The 26342-nt window shown below is 44.7% G+C and overlaps 1 protein-coding gene across 1 annotated transcript; it reads right to left on the reverse strand.

Moving 5' to 3' along the window:
* Positions 1-905: 905 nt before the first annotated feature.
* LOC136876891 (uncharacterized) lies at positions 906-14482 on the reverse strand. The gene is made up of 3 exons (XM_067150646.2): positions 14412-14482; positions 10431-10739; positions 906-1401 (listed from the first exon to the last, which is right to left on the reverse strand). The coding sequence occupies exons 1-3, from the start codon at positions 14415-14417 to the stop codon at positions 1129-1131; spliced, it is 588 nt and encodes a 195-aa protein (XP_067006747.2). The 5' UTR covers positions 14418-14482; the 3' UTR covers positions 906-1128.
* Between the last annotated feature and the right edge of the window lie 11860 nt (positions 14483-26342).

Raw genomic sequence — 26342 nt, forward strand, 5'->3', positions numbered from 1 at the left:
ACTTCCCCTCGATGTTTATAAACTGATATCGTCCATCGAAGAACTAATATATGCAGTATCCCATAATGTTTCAAATGACTTTCTCGATCTAAACTGGTTGTGCGAGAGGACTACTCTTGCTGTTAAAATTGAGGATATCCATGACATAAACAAAGGAATAAGGTGAATTTTGGAAGGCTAAGATTAAGGTAAATGGTCATATCCAGGCAGAATCAACCAAAAGCATGGAGAAAGATGAAGATCGAAATGAATGTGCGAGTATGAGAGATACTAAGGTCAAATTATAACAACCATAATTTCGAAGTAGTAGTAGTAGTTACGCATTGGTTTATTTCAGATTTAGATTAGACAGTGTTTTTAAATGTTTGTACAGAAGAAATAAAACTGACAAATATTCGTATAAACAATAACGTTTATTAAACTTTTAACAATACAACAAGATTTTTACATAGTTATTTACATTGTTTAACGATGAAATGTACGTATCGAATAAGATCCACAATATGTTGGGTTTACTTGTAGACAGTGTAGACAGATGCATTTCAGGCATACGAGAATGTGGGTAAGACGCTTAAATGAATGACCAACTTAGTAGAGAAAGAGATAGTTGTGCAGTATTGTGTGGAGTGAAATGGTATTATAACTAGGAATATTGTTAGAAGTTTGCGTGAAAGTTAGCGTGTAACGTTGCGTGAATTTGGCTGCTTGGTTTTAAAAGATTATAAGAACAGTAACGAAGAATAATCTAGGTTTACTGAATTCTGTTTTCTGATCAGGTTTTGTTAGAAACATCTGTATAGACTACAACAGACAGTATATGATAAATATTTTAGAGAATTATAAAACTTCCTTACACTGCATAATTCTCTGAAGATGAGTCATACCAGTAATGACATTACTGGGAAGATGTAGAGAGCGCTCACTCTGCTGACCGATTACTCATAGGAACATGGTAAGAAACTGGCTCTCTGTAATGAAGTTAGGGCTGAAATTTATCATCAGTCCCATACGCATTGCGAGGGATGAGTGTGCGATAAATTGGAATTATGGGAAATTTCGATTATACCATGTTAAATCTGTTAATATGTTTGGTAATAGCAGAGCGAGTGGTCGATGGGCTTGAGTCTCTTAGAATATCCTCACAAGAGGAGCGCCGTACGAGTAGATGGGTGCGCGAATGGGCTCAACGTCCATGTAGCGGAACTGGACGTAGCCGGCGTTGCGGATTGGTGCAGAGACGGCCTCAGGGGGAGCTCCGTTGGGGTTTGTGCTGTAGGCCACACGCTGGAGACGGCCGTCGGGTAGAAGCACATAGTACACACCGCTACCTTCCTCCTCGCGATCCTGGGCACTGGCAGACGAGAAGGCGCGAGCTCCGTCCGCGAACTCGTTGTTGTCCTCCTAAAAACACACAGAACAATGTTACTTGATGTTTTTCCTTCGTTCTCCCTTTAGCTTTTTTCGCTCGGGAGTCGAGCAATGTTTCCGCGGAACGACGTCTGTTCATAGACGCATTTTTGAATAACAGGGCTTTTTCCTAAGTTATATGAAAATAAAAATTAACAGACTGCTTTTATGGTCTAGTGGTCAGTGTCCTGATTTTAAACCTGCCAAGATGGTGGTTGTTTTGCAAAAGCTCATCTCTATCGCTTAGAGTAGGGCCTCTCAAACGCCGAAAATCTCACGCGTGCACATTGAGGCGCAGAGGTCCTGTGCACAGTGCGTCGGTCCCACTCGGCTCAGCTCGGACCAACGCTTCGTCTCTGGACTATTCGGCTAAGCTCGGCTCAACTCGGCTCGGATTTGGAGCGCTACGGAGCAAGTGAGGAAGATGGAGACAGCGGAGCGAGCGAGACAGGCGTGGGGAAAGAGAGAGAGAGAGTGCTATTGCTCCAAATGGAGGAGTGGGGGTCTGCACTCTGGTCGAGCTAGCCAAGTTGTCTTTTGCACCGTGCACAGCGCAATGCACTGGTGCATGCACGCTGAGAGGCCCTGGCTTAGAGGGTGGAGCTGCAAGGTTGGAATGTAGGTATGACCTTGTTTCAAAGACCTTTCACTCAACTTTTGTGTAAACTCTGTGATTTAGATAACTACATACCGTATCAACATCTTAGATACGGAACAATTCATAGGCTTCCGTCATTTCCCCAACAACTCTTCTTCTTCTTCTTCAGGCTCCCATCCCATACCCCGGTAAGGTCGCGTACGTGAACTGTATATCACATGTGGATTTGACCCTGTTTTACAACCGGATGCCCTTCTCGATGCCTACCGTATGTGGAGTGGTTGCGTGTTCCTGTGGGGGAGTTGAAGACCGTCAACTACTGATGAAGAACGTGTAGGCTAAATTAGAATCCTTCTTTTAATTTCTGCCAATGAGAAGAGAAACGCCGAGGACTGTGACAGAAAGTCCAAGGAAAGAGACGAGAAACTATTTGCTTTTGTAAAACATACTGCATTGAAAACTACATGAGAATGGTTTTAAATGGTTTAGCTTATTGATTTCAGTGAAAAAGGAAATCTTTAATATCCAGTAATTACCCGTGAAAATATGTATATAATTGTTGTATTAATACGACAGGTTTTTAACAGTGTTCAGTCCTGACATCCAGTCCAGAGCGATATAGTGCTTTCAGAGCAATGCATCTACTCGTATGGACAATTGAGTGTCATCTGTGGCTTTGGCAATATGAAAGTGACTGAGATATGAACATGGTGTGAACATATCGCTCATAAGATCCGTTAGTATGAACATATCAGCTGTCCCACCAAATTGATATAACGGGCGAGTTGGCTGTGCGGTTAGGGGCATGCAGCTGTGAGTTTGCATCCGGGAGCCCCATTGTCGGCAGCTCTGAAGATGGTTTCCCCGTGGTTTCCCATTTTCACACCAGGTAAATGCTGGGACTGTACCTTAATTACGGCCACGGCCGATTCCTTCCCACTCCTAACTCTTTCCTATTCAATCCTCATCATAAGACCTATGAACTTGTCCTCGGTCACTTCCGGCGCTAAAAGCCACACGCCATTTAATTTCATAAGACCTATCTGTGTCGGTGCGACGTAAATCAAGTTGTAAAAAGAAAAATATGTAATGGCCCTTTCTGGTTCCTTAAGGAAAGCAACGGAAAACTACCTTAATTCTCAGTTCATTAAACGACAGGCTGTCTCTATCAAACCAGCCTTCGTTTGAGTTAGAGGCGAACGCCTTGAAAGCAAAATCTCGAAATGCCTCTAGTATATCGATGATCACCGCAGAGATGCTTGTTGCTTGTTGTTTTAAGGGACCTAACATCGAAGGTCATCGGCCCATCACTGCAGAGAGAGATTGCTGGACAAGCTACATAACTCCCCTTTCTCAGTAATGCATCATTAAAGTAGAAAGGCGTGAGCCGAAACACAAGTTCGTTTCCTTGTATTATTTTTATTCGACAACAAACGAACCGATTACCATAACGTGATGCCGTCCTGGCTCGGTCTCGGTTTGGCCTACCGCCACGAATTACGTCAGTACGCCGTGATAGTAATCGCGGGACTGAGAGCTCAGTGTGTGCCCCGCATGCTGAGCATGACACACACACTACGTGCCAACATTATCAGTACTTTCCTTGTTCAACATTTCCGCTCATGCTTGATTGACAGCACGCCACTTTCGTTTTAGCTGTTTTTCCGGTCATTGCTCGTTAGTAGTGTTGTTTGAGGTGGGGAGATAAGAGTTACCGCCCCCACAACCTCATTAACGAGACTACCCTAACAAGGCTTTATCATAATTTTGGTGAAGAGATTTGAAAACACGAACTTGTGCGAGCATGAACTCATATTATTAAAACATGAAAATAACATGGCACTACAGCCCTCAATGTCCTTTACCCGCTGTGGGTGGGGGCGCTAGAATAACACCCTCGGTATCCTCAGCCTGTCGTAAGAGGCGACTAAAAGAGGCCGCAGTGGCTCTTAGCTTGGGGAGAGTGGGTTGGCGACCGGGAGACTCACAGCTGAGTCCTGGTATTGCTTCCACTTAGGTAAGTCAGGCTCTTCACTTCATCTATCCCATCCGGCCTCTCTTGGTCAACTCTTGTTCTTTTACGACCCCGACGGTATTATAGCACTCGAGGCCTAGGGAGTCTTTAGTTTTCACACCGTTCGTGGCCCTTGTCTGTCTTTGCTCGATACCTTCAGTTTTCGAAGTGTCGGATCCCTTCCATTTGGTCTCTCTGATCTGTGTTATATAAACCAAAACCAAAAAACCCCATAGCGCAACAGCCCCGAAGGGCCAAGGCCTACCAAACGACCGCTGCTCAGCCCGAAGGCCTGCAGATTACGAAGTGTCGTGTGGTCAGCACGACGAATCCTCTCGGCCGTTATTCTTGGCTTTCTAGACCGGGGCCGCCATCTCACCGTCAGATAGCCCCTCAGTTGTAATCACGTAGGCTGAGTGGACTTCGAACCAGCCCTCAGATGCAGGTAAAAATCCCTGACCTGGCCGGGAATCGAACCTGGGGCCTCCGTGTAAAAGGCAGACACGCTACCCCTACACCGCTATATAGAAGGTGGAAACTTCCTCTTAAAACAAGTATCACCACCACCACCACCACCACCACTATCTCTTAGAAGGCTAAGGCAGGGATGTACATCAGAGCGTCAAATGCTTGGATATTTGCATTTCTTGAACATGTTAAACACCATAAAGATGTTTCTAGTTCCATTTCCCAGCCATAACACTGTTACTGTACAATTTGTCAGAACCAGCAAGGGGCTGTAACTGTATGATGTAACATGCCACTGCAGATGACTGTAATCAGGACGAGGCATGGATTTTCACTTGGCACTTCAGGAACACACGTACGCTCAACGTAACAATTACGTACAAGTGCTCGCATTCCTCAGCTCAGTGACAATTGTGGTCTTTTAGATTTTCCTTCCGTGCAAGGCGATAAGGACAATACCTTCGTCATTCACATCCTAACCAGCACTGGTAATAAGAAATATTCTGAAGAATGAAACAAGCGCCGCCTCTGTGGTGTAGTGGTTAGCGTGATTAGCTGCCACCCCCGGAGGTCCGGGTTCGATTCCCGGCTCTGCCACGAAATTTGAAAAGTGGTACGAGGGCTGGAACGGGGTCCACTCAGCCTCGGGAGGTCAACTGAGTAGAGGTGGGTTCGATTCCCACCTCAGCCATCCTGGAAGTGGTTTTCCGTGGTTTCCCACTTCTCCTCCAGGCGAATGCCGGGATGGTACCTAACTTAAGGCCACGGCCGCTTCCTTCCCTCTTCCTTGTCTATCCCTTCCATTACTCCCATCGCCCACCAAGGCTTCTGGTCAGCATAGCAGGTGAGGCCGCCTGGGCGAGGTACTGGTAATCTTTCCCAGTTGTATCCCCCGACCCAAAGTCTGAAGCTCCAGGACACTGCCCTTGAGGCGGTAGAGGTGGGATCCCTCGCTCAGTCCGAGGGAACAACCGAAACTGGAGGGTAAACAGATGATGATGATGATGATGATGAAACAAGCTTTGTCATCGTCTCGATGGTTTTGTTAGATTTAAACGGTTAGTAAATATCTTGACATACTGAGCGGGTTAGCTGCGTGATACTGATCGGGTAGCTGGAAGCTTGTATTCCACAGATGGTGGGTTCGAACCCCCACCATCAGTGGCCCTAAACATGGTTTTCTTTGGCTTCCCATTTTCACACCAGGAAATTAGCACCCAGAAAATACCGTCTTAGTTTTAAATTTTCCAATACAGGTTTTGGTACCTACTGCCTGTAACAAATACGGAACTGTACGTGTCTTGAGAACAAATACCACGTAAGAGATTAAATAGTAGATGGCACTATCACTGAGTGGTTACATTGCTTCTGTACTTAATAAAGAGGATATCTTGATAGTCCATTTTGACAGCAGACCAGTTTCATGCATAACTAACAGCGATAGCTTTGAAGGTAAAACATGCAGACATGCCAATTTTAAAAGTTAAAAATTGAGAGATTTTTTAGGTCTTATCGCGAGGTATTTCCAAACATCACTGATTCAAGAAAATTTAACACTAATAATCCATTACATATTTATAAGTACCAACATATTACAAGTATCTGAGCATTAGAACATATGATGTGTCGTATTTCAATTTGCTAAATATTACGTGAAGGGTTTTGACCATTGTTCAACACTATCCTTTTCAGAAACTGGGACCTAATTCTTTTGTCGAAGTAGTTGCCTTGCTGAACATATTTTGAGGTTTAAAAATGTCTCCAAAAATCATAAAACATTGCTATGAATTATGTTTCGACCTTTGTAAATGTACTAAAAATATCTCACTCTCTGAATGTCGGTATGCAAATGATAAACTGGTAAGCATCACTTTAGACATCGATAGTCCTTCATATTCAAGAACACTATCAGCTGATTTCATCTGCTCTTCCAATATGCTATATATAATTTCGTGTGGTTATTTTTAGCCTGGTGCATCTGTTGTAAGGCAGACCCTCCGATGTGGGTGGTTGGCATTTGCGGTGTATGGGATACTGCGTGTTATTTTACTGGAGGATAGCGTTGTACTTGGTATGTGAGCTGCAAGGATGTTGGGGACAGTACAAACACCCAGTCCCCGGGCCAATGAAATTAACCATTTAAGGTAAAAGTCTCCGACCCGGCTGGGAATCGAACCCGGAGCCCTCTGAACCGAAGAACACGACGCTGACCATTCAGTCAAGGAACCGGACTGCTTTTCTAATGATCAATGAGCATCAAATTCTGTCCAGCAACTGATAGAACCGAGGATAAGCGCGGAATGTCTACACATGACAGGAATACTAAATCTGCTCTCAAAATGGGAAAATAGGTCTCATTGATCAGGAGGGATGGAGGCAGGATTTTAAAGTTCGGGAGTCTCCCACATAAATCAGAAGAGTTGGAACGTCTGAGCATGGGGAGCCCTACTTTACACTTTTGACATACTGTATTGTTCTTCCTCTTCCCCATAAAGAACACGAGATAATGACAGTGATTAATGTCAACTAACCTCAAATCTGAGGAAATATACAGTATCTTGGAGAGTATCAGAACACCTGAATGTAACCTAAAAACTTTTTAGACTGTCGAACACACAAGATCAATATAAAAAATGAAAAAAAAATGAAATGGCGTATAGCTTTTTAGTGCCGGGAGTGTCCGAGGACATGTTCGGCTCGCCAGATGCAGGTCTTTTGATCTGACGGGCGTAAGCGACGGCGCGTTGTGATGAGGATGAAATGATGATGAAGACGACACATACACCCAGCCCCCGTGCCAGCGGAATTAACCAGTTATGGTTAAAATTCCCAAACCTGCCTGGAATCTAACCCGGGATGCCTGTGACCAAAGGCCAGCACGCTAACCGTTTAACCATGGAACCAGGCTGCTGGAGTAGAGACAAAGTAGGACAAAATTCAAAATTTCAAATTCTTAGGTGTTTGGACAGAAATGAAAATCCACAGCTTTTTTTCCAGTCATTTGACCGGGTTAGGAATGGAATGAATGAAGCCCCATCTAGGGGCGAAGATATGAACTGTGCCGGTTGCCGAAGCCTGTCGCACTGCTCTGGGGCAATGATTAATAAATGATTGATGAAATGAAATGGTATTAGAAAGTGTTGCTTGAATGAAATATGAGAGGGAAAACTGGAGTATCCGGAGAGAAACCTGTCCCGCCTCCGCTTTGTCCAGCACAAATCTCACATGGAGTGACCGGGATTTGAACCACGGAACCCAGCGGCGAGAGGCCGGCGCGCTGCAGCCTGAGACAAGGAGGCTGCTCTTTGGACAGAAATAATAAACATAAATATTTTCAAATATTGAGTGTGACTTGATAAAATCTAATGATGTTCTTTTAAGAACGATACATGCCATTCTTTGTTTAATAGTTTATTTTTATAGGTATGTTATAGTATAGGAAGTCGTAAAATTTAAGAAACGAGATTTCCATTTCCGGAGGTGCACATGGCCCTGAGGTTCATTCAGCCTACACCAAAAATGAGTATCAGGTTAATTTCTGGGGGCAAAGGCGGCCGGGCGTAGAGCTAACCACTCTACCCCCGTGCTCTACCCCATCAAGTGCCGAGGTTACGGACGGTGGAAGCCTTTACCTTCCACCCCTCCAAGGGCCTTCGTGGCCTGTACGGAGATGACTTTGCTTTGCTATGTTATTGACGTCAGAAAAGTTGGATGGCGCAGCCACGCGGTAGAATGTTGAAGCTGCAACATAGTGACTGGTGAGGTATATTTACATGGCGAAGCATTGACGTCGTGATGGAAACAGAAAGAAAATTGTCAAATATGAGGAGGTACTGCTCTGTATAAGGTTGCAAATCGTATAAAACGGATGCGAAATCTGGTCACTACTTTCCTGTACAAAAAGTTCAGAGAGAAAGATGGGTTTCCGCGCTGTCAATTGGAAAACGCGTTGCGCGATACATGACAGTGCGCAGTCTGCATTCTCGTGAAGACGACTTCTTTCCACAGCGTAGGTACCGGTACTGTTTATTGTACTCATTGATAGTTGTTATCTCTAATTTGTATTCACAAAGATTTAGCTACATCAAAAATACTGATAAACTTGTAGCCTAATACTTCTGTGCCTCACATAGAATGTTATCCGCTCTTTGTAAACTTCTTCATATGTGTAACAGCAGACAGTAAATTAACTATCTACATGTGAGTAATATCTTTAACTGATAGTAATTAAGCACTGAATTTAAATTGCCTATATAATACTTCTATCAATGAAAGAAAATATGTAGTATTTTGCCGTCATAAATTAGCTTTTTTTGCTATTTGTTTTACGTTACACCGACACAGAGAGGTCTTATGGCGACGATGTGACGGGAAAGGTCTAGGAATGGGAAGGAAGCGGCCGTGGCCTTAATTAAGGTACAGCCCCAGCATTTGCCTGGTGAGAAAATGGGATACCACGGAAAACCATCTTCAGGGCTGCCGACAGTGGGGTTCGAACCCACTATCTCCCGGATGCGAGCTCACAGCTGCACGCTCCTAACGGCACGGCCAACTCGCCCGGTCATCATAAATTAGAAGCCATAACCTAATTATTTGGTAGAATTGGACAAAGCAAGTATTCCTCAACCCCAAACAGCTGTGACTGTAGAGGTTATAGTACTCTTAAATTATAATTTTCCAACTTTACTCTGCATATTCTGTAGGTACTTATAATTTTTTTATACTTATTATTGTCGGTTCTAAGTGCTAACTTTTGTGCTGATGGTAAAAATGGAAGAACATTTAAGTTTATGTGGGCTGTTCCAACACAAGCCTGTATAAAGCCTAGATTTATTTGCTTTACAACATTTACTTAGTAGAATTATTATTTTCTTTCTTTCCCAAGATTACAGTTTACAAAACAGGTAACTCCCCCGTCACCTGGCTAAGAAATTACTCCATAACCTCTAATAGTGGAAAATTACAGTAGCTTAACTGTTAAGGTGAATTAGCGTGTCAGCGGTAACATTTCTCTGACAAACCCGCTTTACATATACAGTTGCACTTCACATTTTCACCCCCTTGTTCAAGACAACATTAACTTTGTGCTGTTTTGAATCGATGTGGGATGATTGTAAAGACAACCAGTTTCATCTTCTGTTTAAAACTTTTTACCTACACATATCAAGTAATTACGCTTGAATATTTCTTCCCCTTCCACTAATGGACGCATGAAATCTCCGACAACTCTCAACAGTTGCGCATACGACACCAAAGACATTTTGAACACTTAATAAATCCTACAGACGCACACCCGATCACTGTCGTGTTTACATCCCGTCACTATCTCGCCGCCATATTGGAAACAGCTGACGGTAAGCTCCTCCCCCATTTCGGACGTCAATAGTATAGTGTGTGTTCGACAGACGGAACAGCTTCTAAGTTACATTTAACTGAAGTGACACTGGAAAGTATGGCTTCCTTATTTTTAAAAAATCCCTGAACTTCATTCTGATACCAGATGGCATCAGTGCGCACTAATCGATTAAGGTCACGGCTGCTTCGTTCGCAGTTCTAGCCCATTCCTATCCTATCGTCGCCGAAAACCTAGCTGAATTAGAACACCTTTGAAATGAAATGTTGTAATGGCTTTTAGTGCCGGGATATCCCAGGACGGGTTCGGCTCGCCAGGTGCAGGTCTTTTGATTTGACTCCCGTAGGCGACCTGCGCGTCGTGATAAGGATGACATGATGAAGACAACACATACACCCAGCCCCCGTGCCATTGGAATTAACCAATTAAGGTTAAAATCCCCGACCCGGCCGGGAATCGAACCCGGGACCCTCTCAACCGAAGGCCAGTACGCTGACCGTTCAGCCAACGAGTCGGACAGAGCACCTTTAAAGGACTAGCACAGAAAAGAGTCTTGAAATGGATAGACTGAACTATCTGTGCTCTCTTACCTCTGCAGGCGCTTCAGTCTCGGCCTCAGTGGTGGTGGGCTCAGCTTCAGTGGTTGTGGGCTGTTCGGTGGTGGGTGCTTCGGTGCTTGGTGGTCCGTACTGTGGAGGGGGTGGAGGAGGAATGTAGTAAGAAGACTGACGAGCCGGGAGCACGAACTGGCGGCCCGATGGACGCCATCCAGATGGAGGGTATGGCGCCTCGTTCGCTTCCTCCGGCGCTCCATAGCCGGTGTTAAGTGCTGCGTTGCGGTACCTCTGCGGTGGCTCAGCCATGGTGACAGCAATCACCAGGAGGGAGACAGCGAGGACCTGAAACAAGCAAAATAATATTGTCTCTCGTTACTGATAGCCAATGTTAACTCCTACCGTTGTAGTCCTCCCCAGGAAGTCCCTGCCATCAGCTAAATTCCAGGGTCTGACAGAATAAGTTGTATAGATAAGGTAAGGTTCCTATTCTGACCGTTCTTAGAACAATGCGGTTTAAAACACTGAAAGAGCCAGAGTATTATGCGTCTGGTGAGTGATAACCAGGGCACGGGTTCTCATAATTACATATTCCATTCCTTTACTTCTAGACGACTGAAAATGATAAATGTCGGCGAATTGTGGTTCCTTTTTTTTATTTTTGCTTTACGTCACACCGACACAGATAGGTCTTACGGCGACGATGGGATGGGAAAGGCCTTGGAATGGGAAGGAAGCGGCCGTGGCCTTAATTAAGGTACAGCCCCAACATTTGCCTGGTGTGAAAGTGGGAAACCACGGAAAACCATCTTCAGGGCTACCGACGGTGGGATTCAACCCACTATCTCCCGGAAGCGAGTTCACAGCTGACATTTGAGCGGCGGCTCAAACAGTAACTACGAAGTACGCTGCGTTGTCATAGTTACCTCAGTCCGCGGCATATCACCCTTTCATACAGGCTGAATATTTTATCAACTATGCTGGCCTAATGCTATTCGATAATAATCTTTAACCCGTTCCTAAGCTCGTGCTAATAATCCCGGCATTTAAGACAGAACACGTCATTGCCGATAAATATGAGATAACTGACAGTAACCTCAACAATTGCACGTGTTTAATAGAGAATAGAACGGTTTAACTAGCCACTGATTAACTTACAAGAAATAAACTAACAACGAAAGTAATATTCACGAAACAAACACTCAAACTATTACATAAACCAGCAACGACTAACACAGTACCACTCTGAATAACATCACAAAAGCGACTAAGAAGAAAGCCAACCCACGTGGCGATAGCATCCTTAAATGTGGCATCGCTGTTATCGTTGCCATAGCAACAGACCGTTTTCGAGGAACGTTAGTCAACTTTTTCTCACCGGTGGCGCTAAACGTCAGACTTCAACTCTCGTGGGCCCAAATGTACTACATATTTTTTGAATATTACATATTTCTCTGATATTTACTACATTTTATGAACATAATTCGCACTTTGATAGAATAAATATCCTAGCCCTAGTGATAACCGGTAGCAGAATAGGGAAGTACAAGGCATTGTGAAAAAGTCGATATGGATGAAGTCTAATCCTAACTCAAGGTACCGGCAACAGTCGATCACGTGTGAAAAAGAAACGCCAGTGAACTGTCTTCGGAATAATACTGTCGTTCTTTATGTACAGTGAATTGCTGTCATCAGAGTTGTTGTTTTTGTTTTGTTGGTTAACGGAACTGCAGTAGCAGCGTATGGGAATTAGACAACATAAAGTACCAGGGTCTGAGGGATATAGCGCGCGCGCGCGCGCGCGCGCGTGTGTGTATAAAATTGGAAAAAAATAACTATAAGCGCAACAACCTCCAAGGTCCTTGGCCTACCAAGCGACCGCTTCTCAGTCCGAAGGCCTGCAGGTTACGAGGTGTCGTGTGGTCAGCACGACGAGTCCTCCCGGGCGTTATTCTTGGCTTTGTAGATCGGAGTCTAGCTCACCGTCAATAGCTCCTTAATTGTGGTGACCTTGGCAAAAATATATCCCTGCTATCTTTTGTCGCCGAATATGCTACACACTGCTCCACGGGACTCCACCACTTACTGTGGCGCTGTACAATTCCGTCAGCCGCGATGAACGACGTTTTGAGCGTATTTTCGCCAAGTATTTTTAAATAATTAAATAAATTAAAGGGAAGAATTAGGGTTTGTACAAATGGCTTTTTTAAACAAATACTTACTAATTTCAGGCGACTAAAAGAGAATAAAAATTGTTCTCCACAAAGTTGGGGAGGGTGGGGGAGGAGGAGGATGCCTCCACTAATCTCCGCCACTGCGAAACTGACTTTTTCTCCAAAGGAAACGCCTCTAAAGAAATCACGCGAAGTAATTTACTCACAGAGCAGAAATTTCTTTATAAGTGACAACTACTAATTTCAACGCATACAAGCAAGATACCGGTACATCAGTGTAGTAGTAGCGTTCGGTAGAACTCGTCGCCAGCGATGTGGAAGCCGTAATATCCCTCTAGCAGTGGCTGTTCTCAGGGTGGTGCAAATAGAGCAGTCTATTGCTTGTAGAATTTCGGGAACTGTTCGGAACCGGATGCCACGAGGCGTTTCCTTCATCTTTGGTATCAGTCTAAAAAATTAACACTCACGGTTTTTCCTTGGAATAAGGTATGCGTTAAGACTCGGATAACACCATCACAATCGTATACCAGAATCACCGTCACCTTCACATTGCTGGAGTTCTGATGCCCTTTTGACTTTCGTGCTGGCCCATAGTGATCCCATTCGTTTGATATCAGTTTGGGGTTTTACAATCAGGCCCATGTCTCACTCATCGATATTATATCGCTCAGCAAAATTGCCATCGTCTTGGATATTAACCGTTCGACCGATCTCTCAAAGACGATGCTATTCTCGCAGCACAGCGCATGCGCAGAGCGTTGTATGCACGAGTCTATGTACTGTGAGGATGGTTGGGTGACACCCTAACATGTGTAGTGAATACACGAGAAACATTGGTTCCGTTTCCTTGTGTACATACAACAGTGTAGCCACTAATAAAGAAACAGCCCTTGCACAATGCCATAGAATTCTGTAAGGAAGAAAGGTCTCCAATGCTGCTGTAGGTAGAAGAGAGAAGAATGTGCGTAACATTAAAAGGCAGGGTGAAACAGTGGATATGAATGGTCCCATACACTGCAACCAAACTCTAATTGGGGTCTTCGCACAGGCTTTACATCCTTAGTACAACCCCTAAATGCTCTCATAACCATATACACTTTCTTAACAACCTCGTTATCATGATTACCCCAATGAAGATTATTCCTTTTATTAATACTTGTTTCGAACTGTCGGACCCCTTCCATTTTTTCCCCTTTGATTGATGTTAATAGAGGATGGTTACCCAGTTGCACTTCATCTCAGAACAACAATCACCACTACTACCAACAGCTTCTAGCCAGGTTAATGTATCAAATACACTGGTGCACATTTCAATGCTATATTCGCTCTTGAGAAACCTTCCCTCAAGGTGTTTTGCTGCATCTTACACTAAAGCTTCTTTGAATCCACCGATCGAAATAAAAATTAGATCTCCTGACAGTTAAACATAATTGGGGATTAACTACGTCAGAAAGATGTAGGCGCCGGACTCCTATGTCCCGTCGCCATGGCGATCTCTCAGCAGGGATTTTTCGAGCCCTGTTTATTAATATTTGTTGGGTACCGTTGTCTGTGAAGAGCCCTAACTACAGTATGTGACAAGAACCAAGTTCAGAAGTGATTCAAAGAAAACGAAATTGGTTATAAACAGCCACATGTACGCGATATTTTAGGTGTATTGACAGTGATATTTTATCTCTTCTGAATTATGACAATTGAAAACAGACAACCTGTTAAAAACTTAATTTATTTTTAAACCTAATTATTAATACAAAATTATTTCATTTACCTTGTTACCCCCCGCGTTCTGAAGCATTATGCCTACATTTAAAATCATTACCGTTTGCTATTGTTAGCAACTTACCTTCATTGTCGGTTGGTTGCTGTTGCTTGAAGGCACTGAGAGCTGAGAAATGCTACTGATGATAACTCCCCGTGGTTCTCACCTTTTATACCATCTAGTGACCACCTCCTGGCCCTCAAAAGGAGGAGTGACATTGGCCCCATAATATTGCGTCACAACATCCATTGTGTATCGGTTTCATTGGTGACACCGTCCGCTGGCCCCCAGACGTGCTCTCCATGGTAATGCACTCTTCACCACTAGCCAACCAGCAGTGTACTAGGTGCTTGTCACATGGTAGGGAGAAGGAAAGCTTGGATTGCTGTGCAGTATATGTTACGGTATAATAAATTGGCAAATACGATAGCCAGTTATATGAAATGGCGTATGGCTTTTAGTGCCGGGAGTGTCGGAAGATATGTTCGGCTCGCCAGGTGCAGGTTCTTTGATTTGACGCTCGTTGGCCACATGCGCATCGTGATAAGGATGAAATGTTGATGAAGACGACACATACACCCAGTCCCCGTGCCAGCGGAATCAAACAATGACGGTTAAAATTCCCAACGCTGCCGGGAATCGAACCCGGGAACCCCTGTGCCCAAAGAGCAGCACGCTAACCATCTGTATACAGGCAGTTATATATAGGATTACCATATTTAATTTATTTATTTATCGTATGGCTTTTAGTGCATTTTATCCCTAATTTTTTCACCTCATAAATCATCCAGAAGTGTGCTTCTGTGGTGTAGTGGTTAGTGTGATTAACTGCCACCCCTGGAGGCCCTGGTTTGATTCCCAGCTCTGCCTCGAAATCTTTAAAAAGTGGTACGTGTACTGGAACGGGGTCCACTTAGGTTCGGGAGATCAGCTAACTAGAGGGAGTTCGATTCCCACCTCAGCCATCCTCGAAGTGGTTTTCCGTGGTTTCCCGAATCTTCTCCAGGCAAATGCCGGGATGGTACCTAACGAAAGGCCACGGCCGCTTCCTTCGCTCTTCATTGTCTATCCTTTCAGTCTTCCCATCCCCCCCCCCCACAAGGCCCCTGTTCAGCATAGCAGATGAGGCCGCCTGGGAGAGGTACTGGTCCTCTTCCCCATTTGTATCCCCAACCAAATGTCTCACGTTTCTTGACAGTGCTCTTGAGGCAGTAGAGGTGGGATCACCGAGCTCGATAGCTGCAGTCGCTTAAGTGCGGCCAGTGTCCAGTATTCGGGAGATAGTAGGTTCGAACCCCATTGTCGGCAGCCCTGAAAATGGTTTTCCGTGGTTTCCCATTTTCACACCAGGCAAATGCTGGGGCTGTACCTTAATTAAGGCCACGGCCGCTTCCTTCCAACTCCTAGCCCTTCCCTGTCCCATCGTCGCCATAAGACCTATCTGTGTCGGTGCGACGTAAAGCAATTAGCAATTAGCAAGAGGTGGGATCCCTCGCTGAGTCCGGGGGAAAACCAACCCTGGCGGTGCATTAGCCACTCTAGCCATAAATATTCGCAAGATAAATATTATGAGGAAAATTCGGCTGCCTTCCGTGACGTTACCGTATGACGTAGACGGAACGCCAGTCAAAGGCAGTGGAAACGCGTTTAAAACACGGCGCTATATGTACCTACTGCATATAGAAGGCAGTGCTCTGGCACAAGTATATATATATAATTTCGTGTGGCTATTTCTAGCCGAGTGCAGCCCTTGTAAGGCAGACCCCCCGATGAGGGTAGGCGGCTTCTGCCATGTGTAGGTAACTGCGTGTTATTGTAGTGGAGGATAGTGTTATGTGTACCGGGCGAGTTGGCCGTGCGTGTAGAGGCGCGCGGCTGTGAGCTTGCATCCGGGAGATAGTAGGTTCGAATCCCACTATCGGCAGCCCTGAAAATGGTTTTCCGTGGTTTCCCATTTTCACACCAGGCAAATGCTGGGGCTGTACCTTAATTAAGGCCACGGTCGCTTCCTTCCAACTCCTTGTCCTTTCCTATCCCATCGTCGCCATAAGACCTATCTGTGTCGGTGCGACGTAAAGCCCCTAGCAAAAAAAAAAAAAAAAAAGTGTTATGTGTGGTGTGTGAGTTGCAGGGATGTTGGACCATTGGAATTAACCAATGAAGGTTCAAATCCCCGACCCAGCCGGGAATCGAACCAGGGACCCTCTGAACCGAAGGCCAGTCTGCTGACCATTCAGCCAACGGGTCGGACGGCACAAGGTAATAAGGCGAGGAAGAAGATGACGAAGACTTAGCATTTTATTTTGCATAAATTATGTGTTATACTTTCCCCAGAATTGGGAATTGCTGAAACTGATAAAGCTAACAAAAATTATTTTATAATCTGGTATTTATAAAAAATGGAGCACTTCCTTAAGAGTATTGTTTTGGATATATGTATTATATTTTAATATTATAATTGCAATTGAATCGTTTGAATTTTTTGTACGTAGACCATGATTGTTAGGCATTCCTCATTGGCCATATAGATGTGTCATAAGGATACTTAGGGAACCTCTGATATAATATAGACACGCTTCATTTATCGAAGGTTGTCTCAGGCCAAACGTTTCACCAAAGTCGACAAAGCTCTAGCACCAATCATCAAACCTATTACTTCAATAGAGGTTAGTTTATATTTCTCATTATAGTAAGGAATGGTTGAATTGGCACACTTCTTCTCATGTACATTTGCGGGCTGGCGTTCGTTTGTTTCTTTCTGATGGTAGGGTCACTAATAAAAACCATTAGATGAGCCCTCTCGGATAGCGATCATATCAGTTCGCCTAGAAGACCCGTTTTCTTCAAGCCGCGAACCTCCTCTTCCACCTGATGATTACCACCAAGCAGGGCTGATGCTATTGCTGACCTTATCCTGTGGTGCAGGGATCCCCCTGTGGGTGGTGGTGGTGGTGGAAGAATAACACCCACGGTATCCCCTGCCTGTCGTAAGCGACGACTAAAAAGGGCCCGAGGGGCTCTTAATTTGGAAGCGTGGGTTGGTGACCACGGAACCCTTAGATGATAATGGCATTGCTTCCACTTACTTGTGCCAGGCTCCGCACTTCAACTATCCTATACGACCTCCCTTGGCTAACTCTCGTTCTTTTCCGACGCCGACGGTATTGGGTTGCGAGGCCTAGGGAGTTTTTCATTTTCACGCCCTTCGTGACCCTTGTCTTTCTTTGGCCGATACCTTCATTTCGAAGTGTCGGATCTCTTTCATTTTTTCTTTCTGATTAGTGGAATATTGATTATGTTGCCCAGTTGTACTTCCTCGCAAAACAGTAATCACAACCACCAACCACCACCGCCTGTGTGCAAGGATTTCTTTCCCACTACGGCAATACCGGCAGAGAGTTCCATTCTGAGACCTGCCATGAAGAGCACACACACAGGGCAAATGTTGGCGGTCATCTTAATAGCATCCTTCTATTAGCTGCTTGTCAGACCGTCAGGTTTTTGCGAGCCACTTATTAGACCTAATCTCTATAAAGAATGCCCCCTCCCATCTCCTCTCGGACGTAAAGAACTCCGTTAGCTAAACTCCTTTTATCGCAAATGCTTACCCCCTGTGGGTGGGGGCGGTAGAATAACACCCACGGTATCTCCTGCCTGTCGTAAGAGGCGACTAAAAGGGGTCCCAGGAGCATTCAACTTAGGAGCGTGGGTTGGTGAGCACGTGCCATTAGCTCAGTTCTGGCATTGCTTCCACTTACTTGTGTCATGCTCCTCACTTTCATCTATCCTATCCGACCTCCCTTCATCAACTCTTATTCTGTTCCGGCCCCAACGGTATTACGTATGGAGGCCTAGGGTGTCTTTCATTTTCACGCCTTACCTTCATTTTTCGGAGTGTTGGATCCCTTCCACCCCCCCCCCCCACTCTGATTAGTGTTAATAGAGCGTAGTTGTCCAGCTGTACTTCCTTTTAAAACAATAATAATCGCCACCGTCTATTATTAATAATATTGTCATCATCATCATCACCATTATTTTTATTAGTAGCGAATTCTCCCAGTAATGGAAGACGTTAAGCAAATAATTCAAATCGATTCTTCTTGCTGTTCAAATAGGATTTCATTCTTTCCAAGAAGGCTTGTTTACGTTCTTCCGACCACTTCGTCTCTTTCTTGAATGTCTGTTGAAATTTTGTTTGCGTTTTGAGATTCTTTCGAAGTATTATTATTATTATTATTATTACTATTATTATTATTATTATTCGCTAATCGGCCAACTAGGGACCACTATAAGTTTCATTATAATTCTTTCTTCCTTCCTTCTTAATCTGTTTACCCTCCAGGGTCGGTTTTTCCCTCGGACTCGTCGAGGGATCCCACCTCTACCGCCTCAAGGGCAGTGTCCTGGAGCTTCAGACTTTGGGTCGGGGGATACAACTGGGAAAGATTACCAGTACCTCGCCCAGGCGGCCTCACCTGCTATGCTGACCAGGAGCCTTGGTGGGTGATGGGAGTAATGGAAGGGATAGACAAGGAAGAGGGAAGGAAGCGGCCGTGGCCTTAAGTTAGGTACCATCCCGGCATTTGCCTGGAGGAGAAGTGGGAAACCACGGAAAACCACTTCCAGGATGGCTGAGGTGGGAATCGAACGCACCTCTACTCAGTTGACCTCCCGAGGCTGAGTGGACCCCGTTCCAGCCCTCGTACAACGTTTCAAATTTCGTGGCAGAGCCGGGAATCGAACCCGGGCCTCCGGGGGTGGCAGCTAATCACACTAACCACTACACCACAGAGGCGGACTTCATTATACATTCTGGCGTTTATTGAACTTTCGTTTGGTCCAGTAGGTTTTCATTAGCTCGCTGTGTCGAGTACGGCGTTCATTCCAGTACCAATTGTCCATTCCTCATCGCGGGAAGTCCCAAAAGTCACGTTACTTGTTTTGCGCGCGTCTTCTGGTCGTAGATTACCTTCTTTAAGGTCTTTCTTGACATTAACGTACCAGCGATTTTTTTTTGGTTTTGAGTAAAAATTATTAAACATACATTTTGTCCATGGAGAGTTGCCCATCCCTCCTAGGTGAATATAGAAGCGAGCCCTGCGTTTACGTATTTTGTCCGTGATCTTCTCTATCTTGGAGTAGATTTCTTGCCTGGTTGTTATTATGTAGATTAAATAGAAATCTACAGAGATAGGAAGGGTGAAAGCAATGTATTTTTAAAGAGCATTATGCTTTTGTTAGTGGTTTTACGTCACACCGACACAGATAGGTCTTATGGCGACGATGGGAAAGGAAAGGCCTAAGAGTTGGAAGGAAGCGACCGTGAACTTAATTAAGGTACATCCCCAGCATTTGCCTGGTGCGAAAATGGGAAACCACGGAAAACCATCTTCAGGGCTACCGGCAGTGGGATTCGAGCCCACTATCTCCCGGGTGCGAGCTCACAGCCGCGTGTCTCTACGCGCACGGCCAACTCGCCCGGTAAGGGCACTATGCCTTCCTAAACACACACTCTCAAGACTTGTATATGAACTGACTCGAGAACTTTTCTTCATTGAGGAGCTACGACATACTATGACTCTACAAGCTAAAAAATAATATCAAAAGCTATTACATGAATTAAAATCAAATAAGAGAGAAATTTGGAGTGACTTTTATACAACGGATGCAATGGCAACAGACAATTGGTGCCAAATTTGCTTGGATCTGGGACATATCGCGACTCGTGCAGCGGTCCATTGTTTTCATGATAAGACACGTGTTGTACTTAGTTTTCACGAACCGAACCATGATTGTGTGCGCCGATGGTGTGAAAAATTTTGTGGTCGTTATCATGCCCTGGAGTGCCCGAAGAGGCCTTGTTCTTTGAAATAACTTTGTAGCGAATAAGTTTATTTTCTTGCACATTGTGTGCTTTCTATTTAATTCTTTCTTTCTTTCTTTCTTTCTTTCTTTCTTTCTTTCTTTCTTTCTTTCTTAATCTGTTTACCCTCCAGGATTGGGTTTTCCCTCCGATTCAATGAGGGATCCCACCTCTACCGCCTCAAGGGCAGTGTCCTTGAGCGTGAGACTTTGGGTCGGGGATACAAATGAGGAGGAGGACCAGTATCTCGCCCAGGCGGCCTGACCTGCTATGCTAAACAGGGGTCTTGTTAGACAAGGAAGAGGGAAGGAAGCAGCCGTGGCGTTCAGTTAAGTACCATCCCGGTATTTGCCTGGAGGAGAAGTGGGAAATCACGGAAAGCCAGTTCGAGGAGGCCGATGTGGGAATCGAACCCTCCTCTACTCAGTTGACCTCCCGAGGCTGACTGAACCCCTTTTCAGTCCTCATACCATTTTTCAAATTTCGTGGCAGAGCCGGGAATCGAACCCGGGTCTTCGGGGGTGGATGTTTTATTTTATTTTACATCCCGTTTATGTAGTTTGGGCCAAGTATGTTATGGAGATATTTTCTCTCTCTTCGTCCTAACTTACTGAGTGCACATTTCTGAGAGACAGAAAGACATTTTGGCATATAGCGAGATGCCGATTTACCGAGCTCGATAGCTGCAGTCGCTTAAGTGCGGCCAGTATCCAGTATTTGGGAGATAGTAGGTTCGAACCCCACTGTCGGCAGCTCTGAAGATGGTTTTCCGTGGTTTCCCATTTTCACACCAGGCAAATGCTGGGGCTGTACCTTAATTAAGGCCACGGCCGCTTCCTTCCCACTCCTAGCCCTTCCCTGTCCCTTCGTCGCCATAATACCGAACTGTGTCGGTGTGACGTAAAGCAACTATAAAAAAAAAAAAAGAGATGCCGGCTTGACGACACTGTTGTAATGGTGAATTTTGGTATATATAGAAAAGCACCTTGTGTTATATATATACCGGTTCAGAAAGGTGTCTGGTCGTTTTTTAGGAGCCAAACATATATATTCCGGGTTGTTTGGAAAGCCACTTCCATTTCTTTCTTTACCTAGCCGCTAAGGCCGTCCCTTAGATTGGATTCACTCACCAAGGGATTTAAACTTTTGTGCAAACTTTATTGTTCCATATTTGATGTTTAATTGGACCGTTTGATATTACTCCCGTCTTTTCAAAGGGTATCCACAAGCCCGTTTGTTCTGCACATTCATTTCTTCTTCTGTAATTTCAAAATTATCTGTCATTATTGCTATATCATCCTCAAAAGCTAAGCAGTCGATTTTCACTCCGTTCTTTTTCGTTCCATTCCCTAGGTTGTGTCCCATTTGCGATCACAGCAAAATTTATCCCGTTTGCCGTCACTCCAATATTACAGAAGAAAAAATGTAAATCGAAGAAAGACTAGTTCGTGTCCCATTTGCGATCATTGTAAAATTTCAGCAGCCTATCAGGGTTTTCCAACGTCCATGCAGCGTGGGACTGCTAGTACGTAGTCCAGATAACCATGTGATACGGCTAGGCTCAGAGATTCTCCCAACCCGTCCCCTCTCTCTTGAACTATTTTTGAGGTAATACTAATCTATAATTTTCAACATGCTTATTCCAGCTATAGGGATCTATCGTCGATGTAGCTTTTGTTGTTATCTGCGTGCTTACTTACGATATGGAGTTCACTGAGACGAATAGACGCAAGCCTTGTGCTTTATTTAATGGACACTCTTACAGAAAGTGCCAAGGACCGTAGCAGTATTGAAACACCGGATCCCGTGAGATCTCCGAAGTTAAGCAACATTGGGCGTGGTCAAGATTTGGAGGGGTTGCCACGCGCTTTTGGTGGGGGGTAAGGGGATGGAGGAGCGCAAAGGAACTGGCCACCCTACCGTACGTAAACCCCGGCTCAGGCACACATCTGTGGAGGTTCGGACCTGCCTTCGGGAAGAATACACCCTTACCTTACCTTACTTACAGAAAGTTACGGGAAAGTAAAGGATATTTGGTGACATTGGTATGTTTAAAACATTGTAGTGTAAAGGAAGACTAGTGTGTCAGAACGATACCGTGGTGAGCATGATCGATCACCAGTGCGTTCCTGAAAGCGAAGAAGCGATCCCGCAAGTACAACAGTGCAGCAGTTGTTCAGGCGGACGAAGAAATTTAACCTTTACTAAACAGGGATGACGAATTCGTTACAAGGACGCCGCATTTCTACAATTTAAAGAGTACGCTGCACCGAAACAGTAACCATGTTCAAGGAGTACAGAAAGAGCCGAGGAGGTTGTTCTTCGTAAGGAAATCCAAAATATGTTGACGGGGTGAATTTTCTCCTGGCCGATGACGGTGTAAAATATAGGTTGTTGGTGCTCGGTGGAGGAAAAGGGAAGGAGATTTTGAGAAGAGAAAAGTCTTCCTTCTTGAGCGGTATATTGAATAGCTGCAATAATCAGTTTAATCAAATTTATTCCATACATGTCAACCGTTGAAGCACAGAAGATGAAACAAACGTAGCACCAGTCGTCTTTCCTTTTTTCCTAACAGAAAGAAATTATTTACGAATGGTACGATAGTTTCTACGAGAAGTACCCGATTGATAGCCTGAGACGGTACATCTATGGCTTACTTTTAAAACCTCGTATGTCCTATTGTTATTCCTACCCATTATATTCCTTATATATTTTTATGTAATCCATCAGAATAATTTTCGTTCTGTTCATTTTACTGTGCTAATGTATAAAAGAAAATGGACCTTCTTCTTCTTAATCTGTTTACCGTAAAGGGTTGGTTCTTTCCCTCGGACTCAGCGAGGGATCCCACTTCTACCGCCACAAGGGCAGTGTCCTGGAGCGTGAGACATTGGGTCGGGGGATACAACTGGGAAAGATGACCAGTACCTCGCCCAGGCGGTCGCAACTGCTATGCTGAACAGGGGCCTTGGTGGGGGATGGGAAGATTGGAAGGGATGGACAAGGAAGAGGGAAGGAAGCGGCTGTGGCCTTAAGTTAGGTACCATCCAGGCATTTGCCTAGGGGAGAAGTGGGAAGTGGGAAACCACGGAAAACCACTTCCAGGATGGCTGAGGTGGGAATCGAACCCACCTCTACTCAGTTGACCTCCCGAGGCTGAGTGGAGTTCCAGCCCTCGTACCACTTTTCAAATTTCGGGGCAGAGCCGGGAATCGAACCCGGGCCTCCGGGGTGGCAGATAATCACACTAACCACTACACCACAGAGGCGGACGAAAATGGACCTTACCATACCGTGTTGTAAGGATGTTGTTTGGATGGCGAATTTACGCACTCCTACAATATAATGTATTTAAGGCCCATTTTCCTTCACTCTTTAGTGAACACAACGGAAATTGTTTTAATGGGCTGCATATCAATATGTGGCTGGAAGGCGTGATTAGTCTTAAGGAAAATAATGGACAGGAAGAGCATTGGGAAATACGAGGTTTTAGAAGTAAGCCATCGATATACTGATTTTGAAACGTTGGCTATCTCAGCCTTAAAGGATGTATTTCCCTCAGTTAATATCGGGGGGGGGGGTGTTTTTTCATTTTATGCAATGTCTATGGAGAAGGGTTCAGCATATTGGTATCACTAAACTATACAAGGCCGGGGTAACATGCCCGCCTCTTACCCGGGTTCGATTCCAGGCCAGGTCAGGGATTTTTGCCTGGATTTGAAGGCTGGTTCGAGGTCCGCTCAGCCTACGTGATTACAACTGAGGAGCCATTTGACGGGGAGATAGCGGCCCCGGTCTAGAAAGCGAAGAATAACGGCCGAGGGGATTTGTCATGCCGATCACACGACACCTCGTAATCTGCAGGCCTCCGGGCTGAGCAGCGGTAGCTTGGTAGGCCATGACCCTTCGGGGCTGTTGCGCCATAGGGTTTGGTTTAGTTTTTAAAACTGAAAATGAAAAATGAAAACCTACTACCTGTTTTTCAGTCATTGACCGGGTCAGGGATGTAATGAATGAAACAGATATAGGCAATTAGTACGATGGGGTCGCCACTCCCAAAGTTAGTTTTTAAAACTATACAAGGAAAATGAAGACGTCAGACTGTGTGTACAAATGTGTGCTGCATTTGCTCTTCGTAAGCCTGAACATTTTGAAGAAGGCTGGTTATATATCCGCGGGCAAGAAAACCTCGTCGAATACCTTGACTACTTCGGGGAGCAATGGCTACAAAATCCTGAAGAGCCACCTGAATTGTGAACTGCTGTCAGGGAAGTCACACCCGTATAACGAATAATTCATTAGAAGGATGGAATCATAAACTGAACAGTCGGATTGGAAGAACAAATTCGATAGTGAACGGCCTCATCAAGTTCTTAAAATATGAAGCTGAGAATTCTAATCGTTACATTCCGAGGACGGACTTGAATTTAGAAGGAGTGAAAAGGAAAAAACAAAACAAAACAAACTGTAGGCCTATAGGAAGTTGGATAGAAGAATAGCAAGGATTACTGGAAGGTGCGAAGAAGTTTCTGATGTTGGGAAGTTTCTTAGGACGATATCTTACGTTCTGAAACTTAGCTAATATCACTTGACACCCCGTCATAAAGCTGGTGCTAACAGTGGACCTTATTGCATTATCATTATAGAATTATTATTTATTAAACTTATTTTAGTCTAAATACTTCCTAACGATTGTCCGGCTCCATGGCTAAACGGTTAGCGTGCTGGCCTTTGGTTATAGGGGTCCCGGGTTCGATTCCCGGCACGGTCGAGAATTTTAACCATAATTGGTTAATTTAGCTGGCACGGGCCTGGGTATATGTGTCGTCTTCATCATCATTTCATCCCCATCACAACGCGTAGGTCGCCTACGGGAATCAAATCAAAAGACCTGCACCTGGCGAGTCGAACTTGTCCTCGGACATTCCCGTCACTAAGAGCCATTCGCCATTTCATTTTTTCTAACGATTAAGTTTTTTTGGTACACCTAATGCGAGAGTACAGACAAAATGATCATTTTATTTATAAAGGCGAAAGGAGGCTAAGTGGATGGGCGTGTTAAGGCGCTACGGCTATGGAGCCAAGCTCTGCATTTGGGAGACATGTGAGTTCGAACCCCCACCGTTGGCTGTCCTGAGAATTCTTTTCTGCTGTTTCCCATTTTCACCTCCAGGTAAATGCCAGGAACGTTCCTAAATAGGCCACAGCCGATTCCTTCCACCTCGTTACCCACATTCATTCATTCATTCATTCATTTCATCTTCATTAGCTTCTCAATTGAAGTTGGTATAAGGAAGGGCATCCGGCCGTAAAACATACGTCTTCTTTCGTGTCTTTAGAAAACCTAATGCTTCTGACTGCCAGAACTAATTATCTAAAAACTAATTTGGTTGGGTGAGTTTAAAACTCATTTTCCTTAGTTAATTTCTGAGTTTCTATTTCAAATACAAATGTAAGTGTACTTCGCAGTTGTCTAATAATTCATTCATCTCACCTCACTTCCGACCCCGTATCAAAGAACGAGACTAAGAGGTAGACATACATGCAGATAGATGAGAGTAGGCTAACTATATTTTGAGCAGTCATTTACTTAACATGTCAGTTTGAATATTTGAACAGGTTGAGCATCAATTGTGCATTCATTTAATAGTGTCCTCTATTGTACAATGGAGAAAATAAAGTGTAAGTTTACAGTAGTAGAGCAAGGGGGGCACTAAACCACCTCGTCAGCATTGTTCAAATTCCGTGCCCACGTGGTTAGAACCCGTCAAGATGGCAGCTGTCATCTTAACAGGTGTCACAACCACGCGGATTTTAAATTCCGCGCCCCCTGCGTGGGTAAGATGGCAGTAGTGAGGTTAGCGACGTTCACTTGTTCATATTCCGCGCCCACGTGGTTAGGACCCATAAAAGTGAGTTTAGGATCCGTCAAAACAGCTGTCAAGAGCACGTGGCCATGTTTGTAAACAATGTGACGTCACAGTCACGTGGACATGCCGTCATGGGGGCAGTGATCTCGGGTGCTGACTCAGCACAAAATTGCTGACGAGGTGGTTTAGTAGCCCCCTTGCTCTACTAATGTTCACTGCTAAGTTGCAGATGAGCTACAATTGTTTCAAAAAGGGTCGCACTGTCTTGGAAACACAGAGTTA

Source organism: Anabrus simplex, chromosome 7, assembly GCF_040414725.1.
Source record: "Anabrus simplex isolate iqAnaSimp1 chromosome 7, ASM4041472v1, whole genome shotgun sequence".
Lineage (NCBI taxonomy): Eukaryota > Metazoa > Arthropoda > Insecta > Orthoptera > Tettigoniidae > Anabrus > Anabrus simplex.